Source organism: Eretmochelys imbricata, chromosome 14 (genome assembly GCF_965152235.1).
Source record: "Eretmochelys imbricata isolate rEreImb1 chromosome 14, rEreImb1.hap1, whole genome shotgun sequence".
Lineage (NCBI taxonomy): Eukaryota > Metazoa > Chordata > Testudines > Cheloniidae > Eretmochelys > Eretmochelys imbricata.
Window position 1 is genome coordinate 40,841,356 of NC_135585.1, and position 13,499 is coordinate 40,854,854.

Consider the following 13,499-nt stretch of genomic DNA (forward strand, 5'->3'; position numbering starts at 1 on the left):
CTATGCCCTTGCAATCTATGAGTCTCTGAACTCCAGTAAACTCTGTAAATTTCCAAAGACTATTGAGTTTGGGTGGCTAATGATAAACATGAAGCAAATGAAACACTCCATGAACTTATTAATGATTGCCCTTGTGACAGAATGCCCAAAGCTGTGAAGTAGCATCTTCTTGGTCAGGCCCGGATCAAGCTCAGGGGGATTTCAGAGAGTCTTTGCTGTTAGTTCCAGTCTTAGCACATGGGTCAGATATGGTATAAGGGGGAGATTTCTGGGGCTTTCTCCTCTTTTGAATAAGATTCCCTTCCCCTGCCTGTTCAAAGAGCAAAGATCAGCCTTGAAATGTGACTTCCCCTGGCCATCCTCAATTGTTAGGATATAGATATTCAGGCCTGTCTGTAAAAGCCTATACTCTAAGAATTTAGGTGTATTCTTATCACTTAGCTAGTTATAGAGGTATGAAAGAAAGAAAGAAAGAAAGAAAGAAAGAAAGAAAGAAAGAAAGAAAGAAAGAAAGAAAGAAAGAAAGAAAGAAAGAAAGAAAGAAAATCACTGTCTGACTGTATAAGGCCTTTTCTCACTGTGACAGTCTGAGGCCCTGCTCTTAGACTAAGGCCTTTGGCTAAGCAGCAGAGGCAGCCATAAGCTAGGAAGCGAATGGTCACATCCTTACATTCCAACCTAGTCACATTGAAATAAGGCAATTAATTTTGCTGGGTGTAAACTAATTCATTTTGCTGGGTGTAAACTAATTAAGGTGCTGGGATATAATTGGTTAAATAGTCGTGTTACAATTTGTTAGGATTAGTTAACCAATCATTTTACTGAAATTAAACTAAGGTATAGCTAAGCAGAACTCAAGTTTTACTATACAGTCTGCAGTCAGTCAGGAAGTAAGGGGGGAATGGGAACAGGGAATGGGGGTGGGGAAATTGGAATCATGTTTTGCTCAGGGGGAGAACGGGAACAGGGACACAGGTAACCCTCTGTGGTCTCAGAGCTGGGAAGGGGGGGACGCTAAGGAAGGAAAGTGGAATCATGCTTGCTGGAAGTTCACCCCAATAAACATCAGATTGTTTGCACCTTTGGACTTTGGGTATTGTTGCTCTCTGTTCATGTGAGAAGGCCCAGGGAAGTAAGCGGGTGAAGGAATAAGCCCCCTAACACCAGGCAAGGTATTAGTTTACCTTTGTTTTCTCAACTTGTGAATTTTCCCTTTCCTAGAGGGAGGTTTATCCCTGTTTTGTTGTAACTTTTTGAAACTAAGGCTAGAGGGGGTTCCTCTGTGCTTTTTCAATTTTTCTGCTACTCTGTAAGGTGAACTACCAGCCTAAGTTTACAGAGGTGATTCTTTTACCTTTTTCTCTTGAAATAATATCCTTCTTTTTCAGAGCCTAACTGATTTATGCATTAATCCAAGACCCAGGGGTTTGGGTCTTTGATCATTTTGTAACCAACTGGTTAGGATATTATTGTCAAGCCTCCCCAGGAAAGGGGGTGTATAGGCTTGGGGGAATATTTTGGGGGAATAGGACTCCAAGTGGTCCTTTCCCTAATTGTTTGTTAAATCACTTGGTGGTGGCAGCGATTCCAAGGCAAAGAGGAAATCTGTGCCTGGTAAAAATAAGCTTTGGGGGGTCTTTCATGCAGGTCCCCACATCTGTACCCCAGAGTTCAGAGTGGGGAAGGAAGCCTGACGTATGTTAATAAGCCAGACCACAAGAAGGGACACATGAGCCTTTGTGGAGTTATTGAGGAGCAACAAGGAAGGAAATGGAGGCCAGGCACTGCAGAGTCATCCCAAGTCACGACGTGGCACTCCAGAGGTGGCCACACTATTTATACATCCCTTTACCAAATTACCCTTTCCTATCCTATCCACATAATTCGTGGATATTGATGTAGTGGAGTTGTGTGCAGGGAGGGGCTAGTTTGATCCATGGTGGAGACAGAAGACTGGCATTCCCATCAGAGCAGAGTTAAGGTTGCTCGAGGAAATCTGCCTTTAGTTTTTCCCTTAACTTCTTTCAAGGGCTGTTTGGGATTTTTCACTTGAGAGATTTTTCCCTTGAAAAATGTGATTTCATCAAAATTTACATTTCCTGCTGGACAGCTGGAAAGCCAGACAGCATAGGTATCTGGGCAGCCGAGGAATCAGGCAGCAGTCAAGCTGAAAGTCAACCAGGAGCCTCCCTGGTTTCCACTAAAAGTTTCAATGGATTCAACACACTCCCATGAAAAGTTCCTATTCTGTCAAAAGAGTATGTTCCACTGGAAAATTGTTCCATAAGATAATTTTTGATCAGCACTAATCATTATATTTTAGTGTATTTATCCCACTGATGGGGGTGATGTGCAAGTTATTATCAAGGTCACTCGAGAGAAGAAAGGGGAATCTGATTCAGAGATCCTCAGCTTCTCTGCTCAGTCCATTATGTGAGTAAGATTTTGGGTGCAACATTGCATACCAAACTATAGTGCCTATTTCCTTACCCGCAAGGATCAATGGGAAATTTGGGTAAACAACGAAAGCAGGGTTACGACTCCAGGACGTTACTGCTTGTAGTGATAAATTATTTTTTGCTTCAGATTCACCAGAGCACTTATCCCGTATTAAGCCAACCGCTAACTGATTAGGATACGTGGAGACTTTTCATGGGGTCATAGTGTTCCACCTCTCAGTCTTATCAAAAAGAAGACTGAGAGGTGACTTGATTAAAACGTATATGTTCCTTCATGGGGAGAAAGTACCTGGTCCTAAGGGCACTTTCAAATGAGCAGGATAAGAACCAATGGCTGGAAGTTGAAACCAGACAAATGTAAATTAGAAATAGGGCACAAATGTCTAACAGTGAGGGTTTGAAGGGGTACAGTGACCCCACACTGGCTGGAAAGAAGCTAATGAGGGCCCAGGTGCTCAGTTAGCCCTATCTTGTTACACCTATGAGAGGGGTCAAAGCCTGGAGGGAGCAGTTGAAAAAGGAAAAGCCCAATACAGTAAGGGCTGAGCAGGAGAAGGAGTGGACCTCTTGTGCTAACACCTTGAAGGAAGGTGTCAGAGAAAACCTATAGATTGTGTGGAGGCAGGCTGGTCTGGGGCCAGATGCTGTCCTGAGCCTGCTAGGTGCCAGATCCTCTTTGGGGCAGATAGACCCCACCTTGGACCTGTACATTTCCTTTGTTCACCATAACGAATCCTCTTTCCCTCTGGGATCTGTGGAGGAGTGCGCCTGAGAAGGAGCTGTGAGAAAGTCTAAGGGCCAGGCTCATTGGTCAAGGGGTATGAGTCTCACTCGCTCTGGGTGCAAGAGGTCCCTGGTTCAAATCCCAGGTGAGCCCTCTTGAGTTTCCCTGCAGGAAAGGAGCTGGGGATTGCAGTGGACAAGAAACTGGATATAAGTCAGCAGTGTGCCCTTGTTGCCCGGAAGGCCAACGGCATATTGGGCTGTATTAGTAGAAGTATTGCCAGCCGATTGAGGGAAGTGATTATTCCCCTCTTTTCAGCACTGGTGAGGCCACACCTCGAGTATTGTGTCCAGTTTTGGTCCCCCCACTACAGAAGGGATGTGGACAAATTGGAGAGAGTCCAGCAGAGCTCAACAGAAATGATTAGGGGGCTGAGGCACATGACTTACAAGGAGAGGCTGAGGGAACTGGAGTTATTTAATCTGCAGAAGAGAAGAGTGAGGGGGGATTTGACAGCAGCCTTCAACTACCTGAAGGGGGGTTCCAAAAAGGATGGAGCTAGGCTGTTCTCAGTGGTGGCAGATGGCACAACAAGAAGCCGTGGTCTCGAGTTGCAGTGGGGGAGGTCTAGGTTGGATATTAGGAAACACTATTTCACTAGGAGGGTGGTGAAGCACTGGAATGGGTTACCTCGGGACGTGGTGGAATCTCCATTCTTAGAGGCTTTTAAGGCCCGGCTTGACAAAGCCCTGGCTGGGAAGATTTAGTTGGTGTTGGTCCTGCTTTGAGCAGGGGATTGGACTAGATGACCTCCTGAGGTCTCTTCCAACCCTAATATTCTATGATTCTATGACAGGCTGAGTTAGAAAGTAGCCCAGGAGGAGGCAAAGGGTGTGAATAGACAGAGCTGAACTACTTACTACAGGGTACCCAGAGTAGATAGTAAGCCTGGGTTCCCCTCCCAGCCCCCCGAGGATGGTGGCATAAAGACCCCCCAGAGATGAGCTGGAAGGCCAATAAAGCCTGAAGTCAGCATGAAGGCATGGCATGAACCCACTGGACTACTGAGGAGCTAGACTGGGTTTACCTCAGATTGGATGGGAATACATGTGACTTGGCTGGAGGGCTGAGTTATGAGAAGTAGATCACAGCACAGCCAGAGTGACAATCAGCAAAGAGTGCCGAAGAAGAAGATGACCTTGCTATGAATCATAGAATCATAGAATATCAGGGTTGGAAGGGACCTCAGGAGGTCATCTAGTCCAACCCCCTGCTCAACGCAGGACCAATCCCCGACTAAAACTATGCTATGTCCAACCATAAGGAGGCACGCCAGCCAGGGAGTCACACTTCTGGAGAAGTCGATTAACCGTTGGAACAAGCTACCAAGAGAAGTGGTGAATTCTCCATCTCTTGATGTCTTCAGATCAAGAGCAGATGCTTTTCTAAAAGTTGCTTTAACCAAACACATGTTATTGGGCTAAATACAGGGGCAACTGAGTGAAATGTAATGTTCTGCTATGTACAGGGAAGGTGATTCAATGTCCCTGCTCTCCTAAGATGGTTGAATCTATGAACCCTCTTCTAAAGTAGTTGGTAGTAGCTAATTCAGAGACAGGAGAGTGGACAAGGTGGATGACTGGCCTCCTCCAGATTGGCATTTCCTATGTCCCTTAGAATTGGTAAAGAGAAACACCTCCTTTGATGTTAGACATTTTCCTGTCACCATAACTATTCCTTTGAAGCTAGAAGTTGTCCTATTTCCACAACTTTCTCTCTGAGGTTAGGAGTTCATGTATTAAACTTGTTTGTAAGTTCTAAAAATAAAATGGAGCATTAACGCTGCCTTTGCGGCAATTGTAAATTCCCATTAGCATAAGTTTCCAGGGAGTTGTTTCACTCTCGTATAACAAATCAGAGAAGGCATTCACTTTTGGGGATCAGATAAAAGCCAGCTGTGACAAGCAGGAGAATAGAACAGGGGATCCTCTGTAGAACTCTTAGGTCTCTTTACTGTGGTCCATGAAGAAGATGGTGATAGACTCTGGATCCTGGATCCTGGATCCTGGTCTCCGAAAGGCTGCATGAAGAGGTCACTTCAGAGACTCCAGCTTTTATTATACCTGTTTTTGAGGAAGCACAACCTTTCTCACAAGATTCACAGAAGGTAAAGGATGATGTATATTGTCATGAATAATGTGTAACAGAGAGTCTGTGTTTCTGTGAGACACACCCTGAACAGGCAGTTTTAGACGTATGTAGAACGTTTACTCAGAGTCAGCCCTAGCCAGAGCTAGATGGCAAGAATTTGTGAGGATTTATGAGAATTTGTCCCTCCCCAGTCATTCACTGCACAAAAGCCACATATTCAGTAGGAGGAACAAACCTTAAAATAGGAAATCTTCAATGAGGTATCTAGCTAGCTAACTCTCTGTCTGCCCATCTGTCGCTATCTAGCCTTCCCTCCACAGTATAGCTTTATTTCTGCCTGTCTATCTGGCAGTGTCTCTGTCTCTCCTTCATCCATCTATCTACCTATCTATCTAACTTCATTCATTTGCCATCAGAGTGATTTCTAAGTTACAGGAGATAAAAGAAACCCTAAAACACATGAGTTTACAGTTCAATATGATGGCAAAAAATGCAATGTCTTGCGGATATGAAGAAGAAATAGGCAAGTATTAAAATGAATATTGTATTGTATCTCATATTTGCATGGCTAGTCATTCTGTTAAAACTCCCTAAACAAAGACATAGAATAACAAACAAACAACTACTATTGTATTGCTTAATTCAAAATTCACATACAAATTCATCACTAACTAAGATATCAGTAAAAAATACAGATATGTGTGTGAGAAGGAGGTAGAATAATGAATCATAGAACTGAAGGGCTGGAAAGGATCTTGAGAGGACACCAAGTCCAGCCTCCTGTGCTGACCATCTAGACCATCTCTGACAGGTGTTTGTCTAAGCTGCTTTTTAAAAAGTCAGATAATGGGGATTCCACAACCTGCCTTGTAACCTGTTCTGGGGCTTCCCTATCCTTAGAGTTAGAAAGTTTTTCTACTGTCTAAAATAAATCTCCCTTGCTGCAGATAAAGCTGATTGCTTCTTGTGAGACCCTTAGTGGACATAAAGAACAAGTGATCCCTGTCCTCTTTGTAACAACCTCTTACATGTTTGAAGGCTCATCAGGTTCCCCCTCCGTTTTTTCTTCTCTAGACTAAATATGCCCCGTTCTTTCCACCTTGCTTCATAGGTCGGGTTTTCTAAACCTTTTATCGTTTTGTTGCGTACTTCTAGATTCTCTCCAATTTGTCCACATATTTCTTATTGTGTGATTGCCAAAACTGAACCTAGTCCTCCAGCTGAGGCCTTCGCGGTGAGCTTATGCTCAAATACATTTGTTTTTGTTAAAAGAAGATGAGTACTTGTGGCAACTTAGAGACTAACAAAGTAACTCCCTCCCCACAAAGGTATCTGTTTCATGTCATATTTCACAAGCTATTATTACTACTTTTTAAAAATTACTTTTCTTGCTAGAATCCATGGCAGACACAAAGGAGAGAAATCAAACGTCCATCACAGGATTTATCCTCCTGGACTTTGGGAATCTCCATGAACTGAAAATTCTTCTCTTCCTGCTTTTTCTGGCGATCTACATTGTGACAGTGGCTGGGAACATCCTCATTGTTGCACTAGTTGTGTCCCATCAGTACCTTCACACCCCCATGTACTTCTTCCTGGGGAACTTGTCCTGCTTGGAGACCTGCTACACATCCACCATCCTGCCCAGGATGCTGGCCAGTCTCCTGACTGGGGACAGATCCATTTCTGTTCATGGCTGCCTGGTACAATTTGATATCTTTGGTTCTCTGTTAGCTGCAGAATGTTGTCTCTTATCAGTGATGTCTTACGATCGGTATTTAGCCATATGCAAACCACTGCATTATGCAGCCCGCATGAATAGTAGATTTTCCTTCCAGCTAGCAGCTGGGTCTTGGCTAAGTGGGTCTGTAGTCAGCAGCATCACAGCATGTTGGCTATCACAATTGATTTTCTGTGGCCCCAATGAAATTGACCATTTCCTTTGTGATTACACCCCATTGATAAAACTGTCCTGCAGTGACACCAGTTTGATGGTTCTTGTGATTTCCCCTGTCTGCTTCATATTCATTCTTCTCCCATTTCTATTAACCCTGACATCTTACATGGCTATCATCAGCACTGTCCTGAGAATCTCTTCCAGCACTGGGAGGCAAAAGGCTTTTTCCACCTGCTCCTCTCACCTCATCGTGGTGACAATTTTCTATGGGACCCTGTTTGTTGTTTACATGCTCCCAGACACTGCTGCACTGCGAGACCTGAACAAAGTGTCCTCTGTCTTCTACACCATCCTGACTCCCGTGGTCAATCCCCTCATCTACAGCCTGAGAAACAAGGAGGTCAAGGAGGCCCTGAGAAAAGCTCTAAGTAAGACTATGGCTTTTATAACCAATCACAAACTTTTTTCTCAACATTTATTGTAAGTTGCAATAAAATGGATATAATGGGAGCTCATCAAGTGGTGTAATATAGCAAACCACAGCGCACGTGGGAGCCCTGAATTATTCGAGCTGTTCTATTACCTACAGTGAGACCCCTGGTGTGCAGGAAGGCCAGTTTTTAAGTAATGAATGCAGCGCCAGGTATTCGCTGACTCATAAGGCGCGGCCTGGATGGACCTGAATCTGCCTGGGGTAAAGTGAGCTAAAGGAGCTGCACTGCGAGATGGGCAGAGCATGTCCAGCCCACCCTGAACTGAACTCCACTGATGTCAGTGGGGACTTAAGGGGTTTATTCCTGATGAAGTTCCCTATAGTGCAGCAGGTCTACGCGAGGTATACAATGTTTGCAGTGTTGTTTTAGCTGTGTTTTTCCCCAGGATATTAGAGAGACAAGGTAGGTGAGGTAATATCGTTTATTGGTCCAGCTTATGCTGGTGAAAGAGACAAGCTTTTGAATTTACACAGAGGTCTTCTTGAGATCGGGGACAGGTACTCGGCATGTCACAGCTGCATACAAATGTGGAACAGATAAGGCCTTAACACGTTGCAAGAGGCTATTCAAGGTGAAGTGGACAGTTAACACCTCTCCAGTCACAGGACAAAAAGGGTTGGGGTATGTCTACACTTACTATTTAAAGGGCAAAAAGTCCCTTTTTTGTGTTTAAACCGCTGGACTGTCTACTCTTGTTAATGACTTTTTGCAGTGAAACTTACAGCTCTGGGATAGCTGCCCTACAGCGCTGCTCTCATCGGGGATGGAAGTGCTGGTAGTGTAAACACTCTCTGACGCCTGAGGAATTGAGTGAGTACACAAACCAGCGCTTTACTTTCACCGGTCCCCTATCACCAGTGAAACTTACAGCATTACAACTTACAGGTTACAACTTAATAATTCAGGCCATGATTTTTGCTGTGTAGCGGATTTATGAATTTAAGTATCATGAAACAATTACAACCCATACTCACTGGGGACCACATCCTGAATGATATCTTTCTGGAACCCCCTCCTCTGGCCTTCAAACACACCCCTGCAACCTCTCCAACCTCATTATCAGAAGCAAGCTCCCCACACACCAGGAGCCACCAACTCAAAGCAGCACCAGCCTCTGCCATAACAACAGATGCAAAACCTGCCAACATACCTTCACTGCCACAGTAGTCAAAACCCCCCACAACACACATTTCCAGATCCATGGGCCCTACACATGCCTATCACAACATGTGGCATACCTCAACTGGTAGGCCTTCTCAGAGCAAGCCCAACCACATACCAAATGGCAGGGAGAGGAGAAGGCCTCTCTTATAAACTTTAGCCCACTGCTTAGGGCACTCACCAAGAATGTGGGAGACCCACAGTTCAATTTCCCCCTCTGCCTGAGAGGAAGAAGGGAATTGAAGAATGGTTCTCTACATTTTAGATACATGCTCTAACCATTGGGGAAAAGATAGGCTTGAAGGATTAGATTTGTATCTCTAAATGTCCCGTACACATCAACTTTACAGTACACACAAAAAAGAATGAAAAAAATATTTCCGTTGCTAAGAATAGAAATTTACAGATAGGCAAAGTAAGAAAAATGCTGCTTGAGAATTTATTAGAGTTTGATTTAAGGATATTTGCCTTGTATATTTTGACACGTGATGTTGTCAGCGTGTGTTGTAATGGTTGTAAAGCTTTAACTTTTAAAAACCAACATCTCCTGTCATTAAACAATTATCGTCTGACCAGCTCTGTTGTGTGACTCACCCTCACAATTTCCCACACCTCTGATTGTTTAAATCAATAAAAATCTGGAAAAAACAATACTTAAAACTCAAATGCAAAAATTGATAAAAATAGAAAAAAATGCTTAAAAGTACACACTGATATTATACGCTGAAATTATAAAAAAATAAAAATTGAATTCTGCCAAGCCTAACTAAAGGATATCCAAATGTGGTGCTCTTCCAGTCTCTCCTGTTGAAGCTGTTGTACTGTATATAAACAATTAAATATGCACTGGGCCTCAGAGTGAGCAAAAGTGACTCTGTATCCCAGTGGTCAGGTCAGTCATTGGAGAGATGGAAGATCCTTGTGCTAATTCCTTCTCCTGATCAACCAGAGGCCCTGCCCCCGCAACGCCTCTTCCCCAAGGCCCTGCCCCCGCACTGCCTCTTCTCTGAGGCCCCGGCCCCACACCGCCTCTTCCCCCAAGGCCCCGCCTCCACACCACCCCTTCCCTCGAGGCTCCACCCTCATCCTGCACCTTCCCCCGAGGCCCTGCTCCGGCACCTCCTCTTCTCCCGAAGGCCTTGCACCTTGCTTGCTCTTCTCGGCCACCTCCCGCCTCTCACTTGCCCTTAAGGCCAGTAAAAAGTGATGGGGCCATGGCCCCCTGGCTCCCCCTATTCCAGCACCCCTGTGTTCCTCTGGCCATTTTGTGTAGAGTTACATGTGTTCAGAGCCTGCCGACTGGACAAGGTTTCGCAGGTGAGATAAGCTGGGTGAAACCCATCTTCACAGGTTTGTGGATCATGCTGGGGCTTCCACGGACGCATACCCAGAGACACAAAGTAAGATACTTTGCAAATGTTTACAGTGCAAATTTAGGTGCCTAGGTCAAGATTTTTAAAGGTATTTTTAAAGGTAGGGATTTCAATGGGTGTTAGGTGCTTAGAGGCTTTTGAAAATCCCACTAGGCACCGAAATACCTTTAAGAATCTAGCCAGAAGTAAGTTTAGGTGCCTACAGAGTTCAATGGAAGCAGAGCGAGTGTCTGTGGATTGCAGTGGTGCCTAAAACTGCCTAAATCTAGTCTTGAGGTGCCTAAGTCCCTTTGTGGATCTGAGCCTGGGTAACTAGAGGTCACCGGAGTCTTCTTCATTCATTGAAGCAGGAAGCCACTCATATACTATGAATTTTAGTTCCTTTTCCCCTGGTCTGCTACTACCAGACCTATTGATTGAGACCTTTACAGAATGGCTCTGAGATATTTGTGTGTTACTCCAGTTACACATTGATCGAAACTCCTGAAATCGAAGCTATTGTGCTGACATAAAGCAGGGTGCTGAATCATGGCTAGTATGTTGAAAGTTCAGTCAGAATATCAAAGTGTTAATCTTCACATGGCTAGATAGTTATCATTTTCCCCATTCTGTAATCAGGAAGATCAAACCGAAAATTATTCTTATTTAGCATTTCTAGAACACCACAAATGGTTGCGTTGGAATTTAACATACAAATAAAGAAAAAAATATTTTGCCCCCAAATCACGTTGTGCTAACTAATCTGATATTCTTATGATTAATAATTATTATTATTATCATTGTTATTACTGTTGTTTCTTTTTATTTTAAATTCAAATAAGAACATTTTATTAAATGTTAAAAACATGCTTAAAAACATGACAATACATCAAATTACCAGCCAGCCATACAGATAGATAGACCCCAGTCTCAGTGTCACCCACTGACTGGCACACAGCTCCCAGTGTCCATGGGGCACCCAGCCCCCTGCGTCTCCTGGGAAATTCCCAGCCCAGGAGCCACCCCCCAGCAGGATATTTTGCAAATGGCAAAATTTGGAAAATGGTAAGAAAGTGCGGGGGGAAAGGCCCTACTTCTTGACCTTCCTCTAACTTTTGCCATTTGGAAAATAAAAATTAAGGGTTGAAAATATTACTGTCAGAGATAAAGCATACTTTCACTGTTAAAGAAAATGCTTTCAACACGTAACAATAGTCAGTGTTCGGTGGAAATAGTTTGGAAACAGGAAGAAAGTGTGAAAAAACCCAATGCTTTCCCATAATACTTTCCTATGGTTTCAAAATTTCTTTCAGGAAAATTGGAATTTCCAGACAGGAATCTTTCTAATGGGGATATTTCCCATACAATTTTCCACAGGAAAAATCCTCATTTTCCCACCAGCTCTACTCAACATCAAGAGTTTTCACATTATCCCCAGAAAGAACAGGGAACCTCTATCCATTCACAGAACAGGTCAAGTGTTCACTTCAGCAATGCTCCGCCCACCTCAGATCCGCATCATCTCAGTTAAACATGACACATGTGCAGTGACAATCAAAGAGTTGTTTGTGAGCCACGTGTTCTACACCGAGCTCTCAGTGTGCTTCAGAATGCATCATTTGGGGTGAAATATTACCCTCCCAGAGTGCCAGCATTAGGCCTACACAACACTTCAGACATATTTTGAGGACTTAACTGGGAGTCAGGTGGTGCACAGGTCTTGTATTGATCTTCTGAACAGCAGTGAGTTTCACCCTTTAAGAATTTGGGCCTGGTCCAAAGCTCACTGACTTCAATGGGAGTCTCCCCATTGACTTCATTGGGCTTTGGCTCCTTCCCTAATAGGATTGAGAGACTCAGGAGTTGGCCAAAGGTTCCCTGAGAAAAAGTCTTTTTTGTAGTGTACCTAGAATGGAGAAATTGGAGAACAACCAGCCAACTGGCCTACTTTATATGAGCCAGTTCGAGGAAGGAGAGGGAAGTATGAATGTCTACTTCCTTGCAACTTGTGCAATCATTCACACCTCTGAATGAGAATATAAATGCTCAGGACCTATTTCCTCATAGACTCATAGATATTAAGGTCAGAAGAGACCAATATGATCATCTAGTCTTACCTCCTGCACAATGCAGGCCACCAAATCTCACCCACTCACTCCTGCAATAAACCTCTCACCTATGTCTGAGCTATTGAAGTCCTCAGATCATGGTTTAAAGGCTTCAAAGTACAGAGAATCCTCCAGCAAGCGACCCGTGCCCCATGCTGCAGAGGAAGGTGAAAAACCCCCGGGGCCTCTACCAATCTGCCCTGGAGGAAAATTCCTTCCTGACCCCAAATACGGCAATCAGCTGTACCCTGAGCATGTGGGTAAGACTCACCAGCCAGATACCCAGGAAAGAATTCTCGGTAGTAACTCAGATCCCACCCCATCTAACATTCCATCACAGGCCATTGGGCCTATTTACCATGAGTAGTTCACGATCAATTAATTGCCAACATCATGTTATCCCATCATACCCTCTCCTCCATAAACTTATTCAGTTTAATCTTGAAGCCAGATAGGTATTTTGCCCCCACTGCTTCCCTTGGAAGGCTGTTCCAGAACTTCACTCCTCTGATGGTTAGAAACCTTCGTCTAATTTCAAGTCTAAACTTCCTGATGGCCAGTTTATATCCATTTGTTCTTGTGTCAGCATTGGTACTGAGCTTATGCCTCTGATGGCCGTGCAGTCCCTTCTGATTGACACTAGTGTCAGTCAGAGAAGAATCAGGCACTATCATTCTGCTCTGCTAGCATTTTACATCAGCTCTGTAATTGCTTTCTGCAAGTGTAATCGACTACAGAAGCTGCAAGGCCATGGAGATTCATGCCATCATACTCCATGGTTTCTTTCAGACCTTGGCCAAACAGGGCAGGGATGAATGAAAATTTGGAGGAACTTTCCTCAGATATAGACACCTGTCCCATGAAAGAATGACAGAACCACCAGCTTACCTTGCCACAGTCAACCAATCACAGACATTCATGATTAAATGAATAGCATTTGGACAACATTAACCCTAAAGGGGCAATGAACCGAGACGTGATGCTGTCCACATGCCCTTCCCAGATCCATGCAAGCCCTTCCCAATAAATACAGGTATCTAGAAGACAATCATATACACATGTGATTTTTTTCAGTGTTTCAATCAGCTACAGAGATGATCATTATTTCTGAAACTTTGATGACTTTTTTTGCCCAAATTTTCTAATTCCAATG

At 43.9% G+C, this 13,499-nt stretch overlaps 1 protein-coding gene across 1 annotated transcript; it reads left to right on the top strand.

The window, feature by feature from the left end:
* Positions 1-6,734: 6,734 nt before the first annotated feature.
* On the top strand, positions 6,735-7,715 carry LOC144274334 (olfactory receptor 11A1-like). The gene has a single exon (XM_077833086.1). It carries the CDS (start codon positions 6,735-6,737, stop codon positions 7,713-7,715), a length of 981 nt encoding a protein of 326 aa, XP_077689212.1.
* The last annotated feature ends 5,784 nt before the right edge of the window (positions 7,716-13,499 follow it).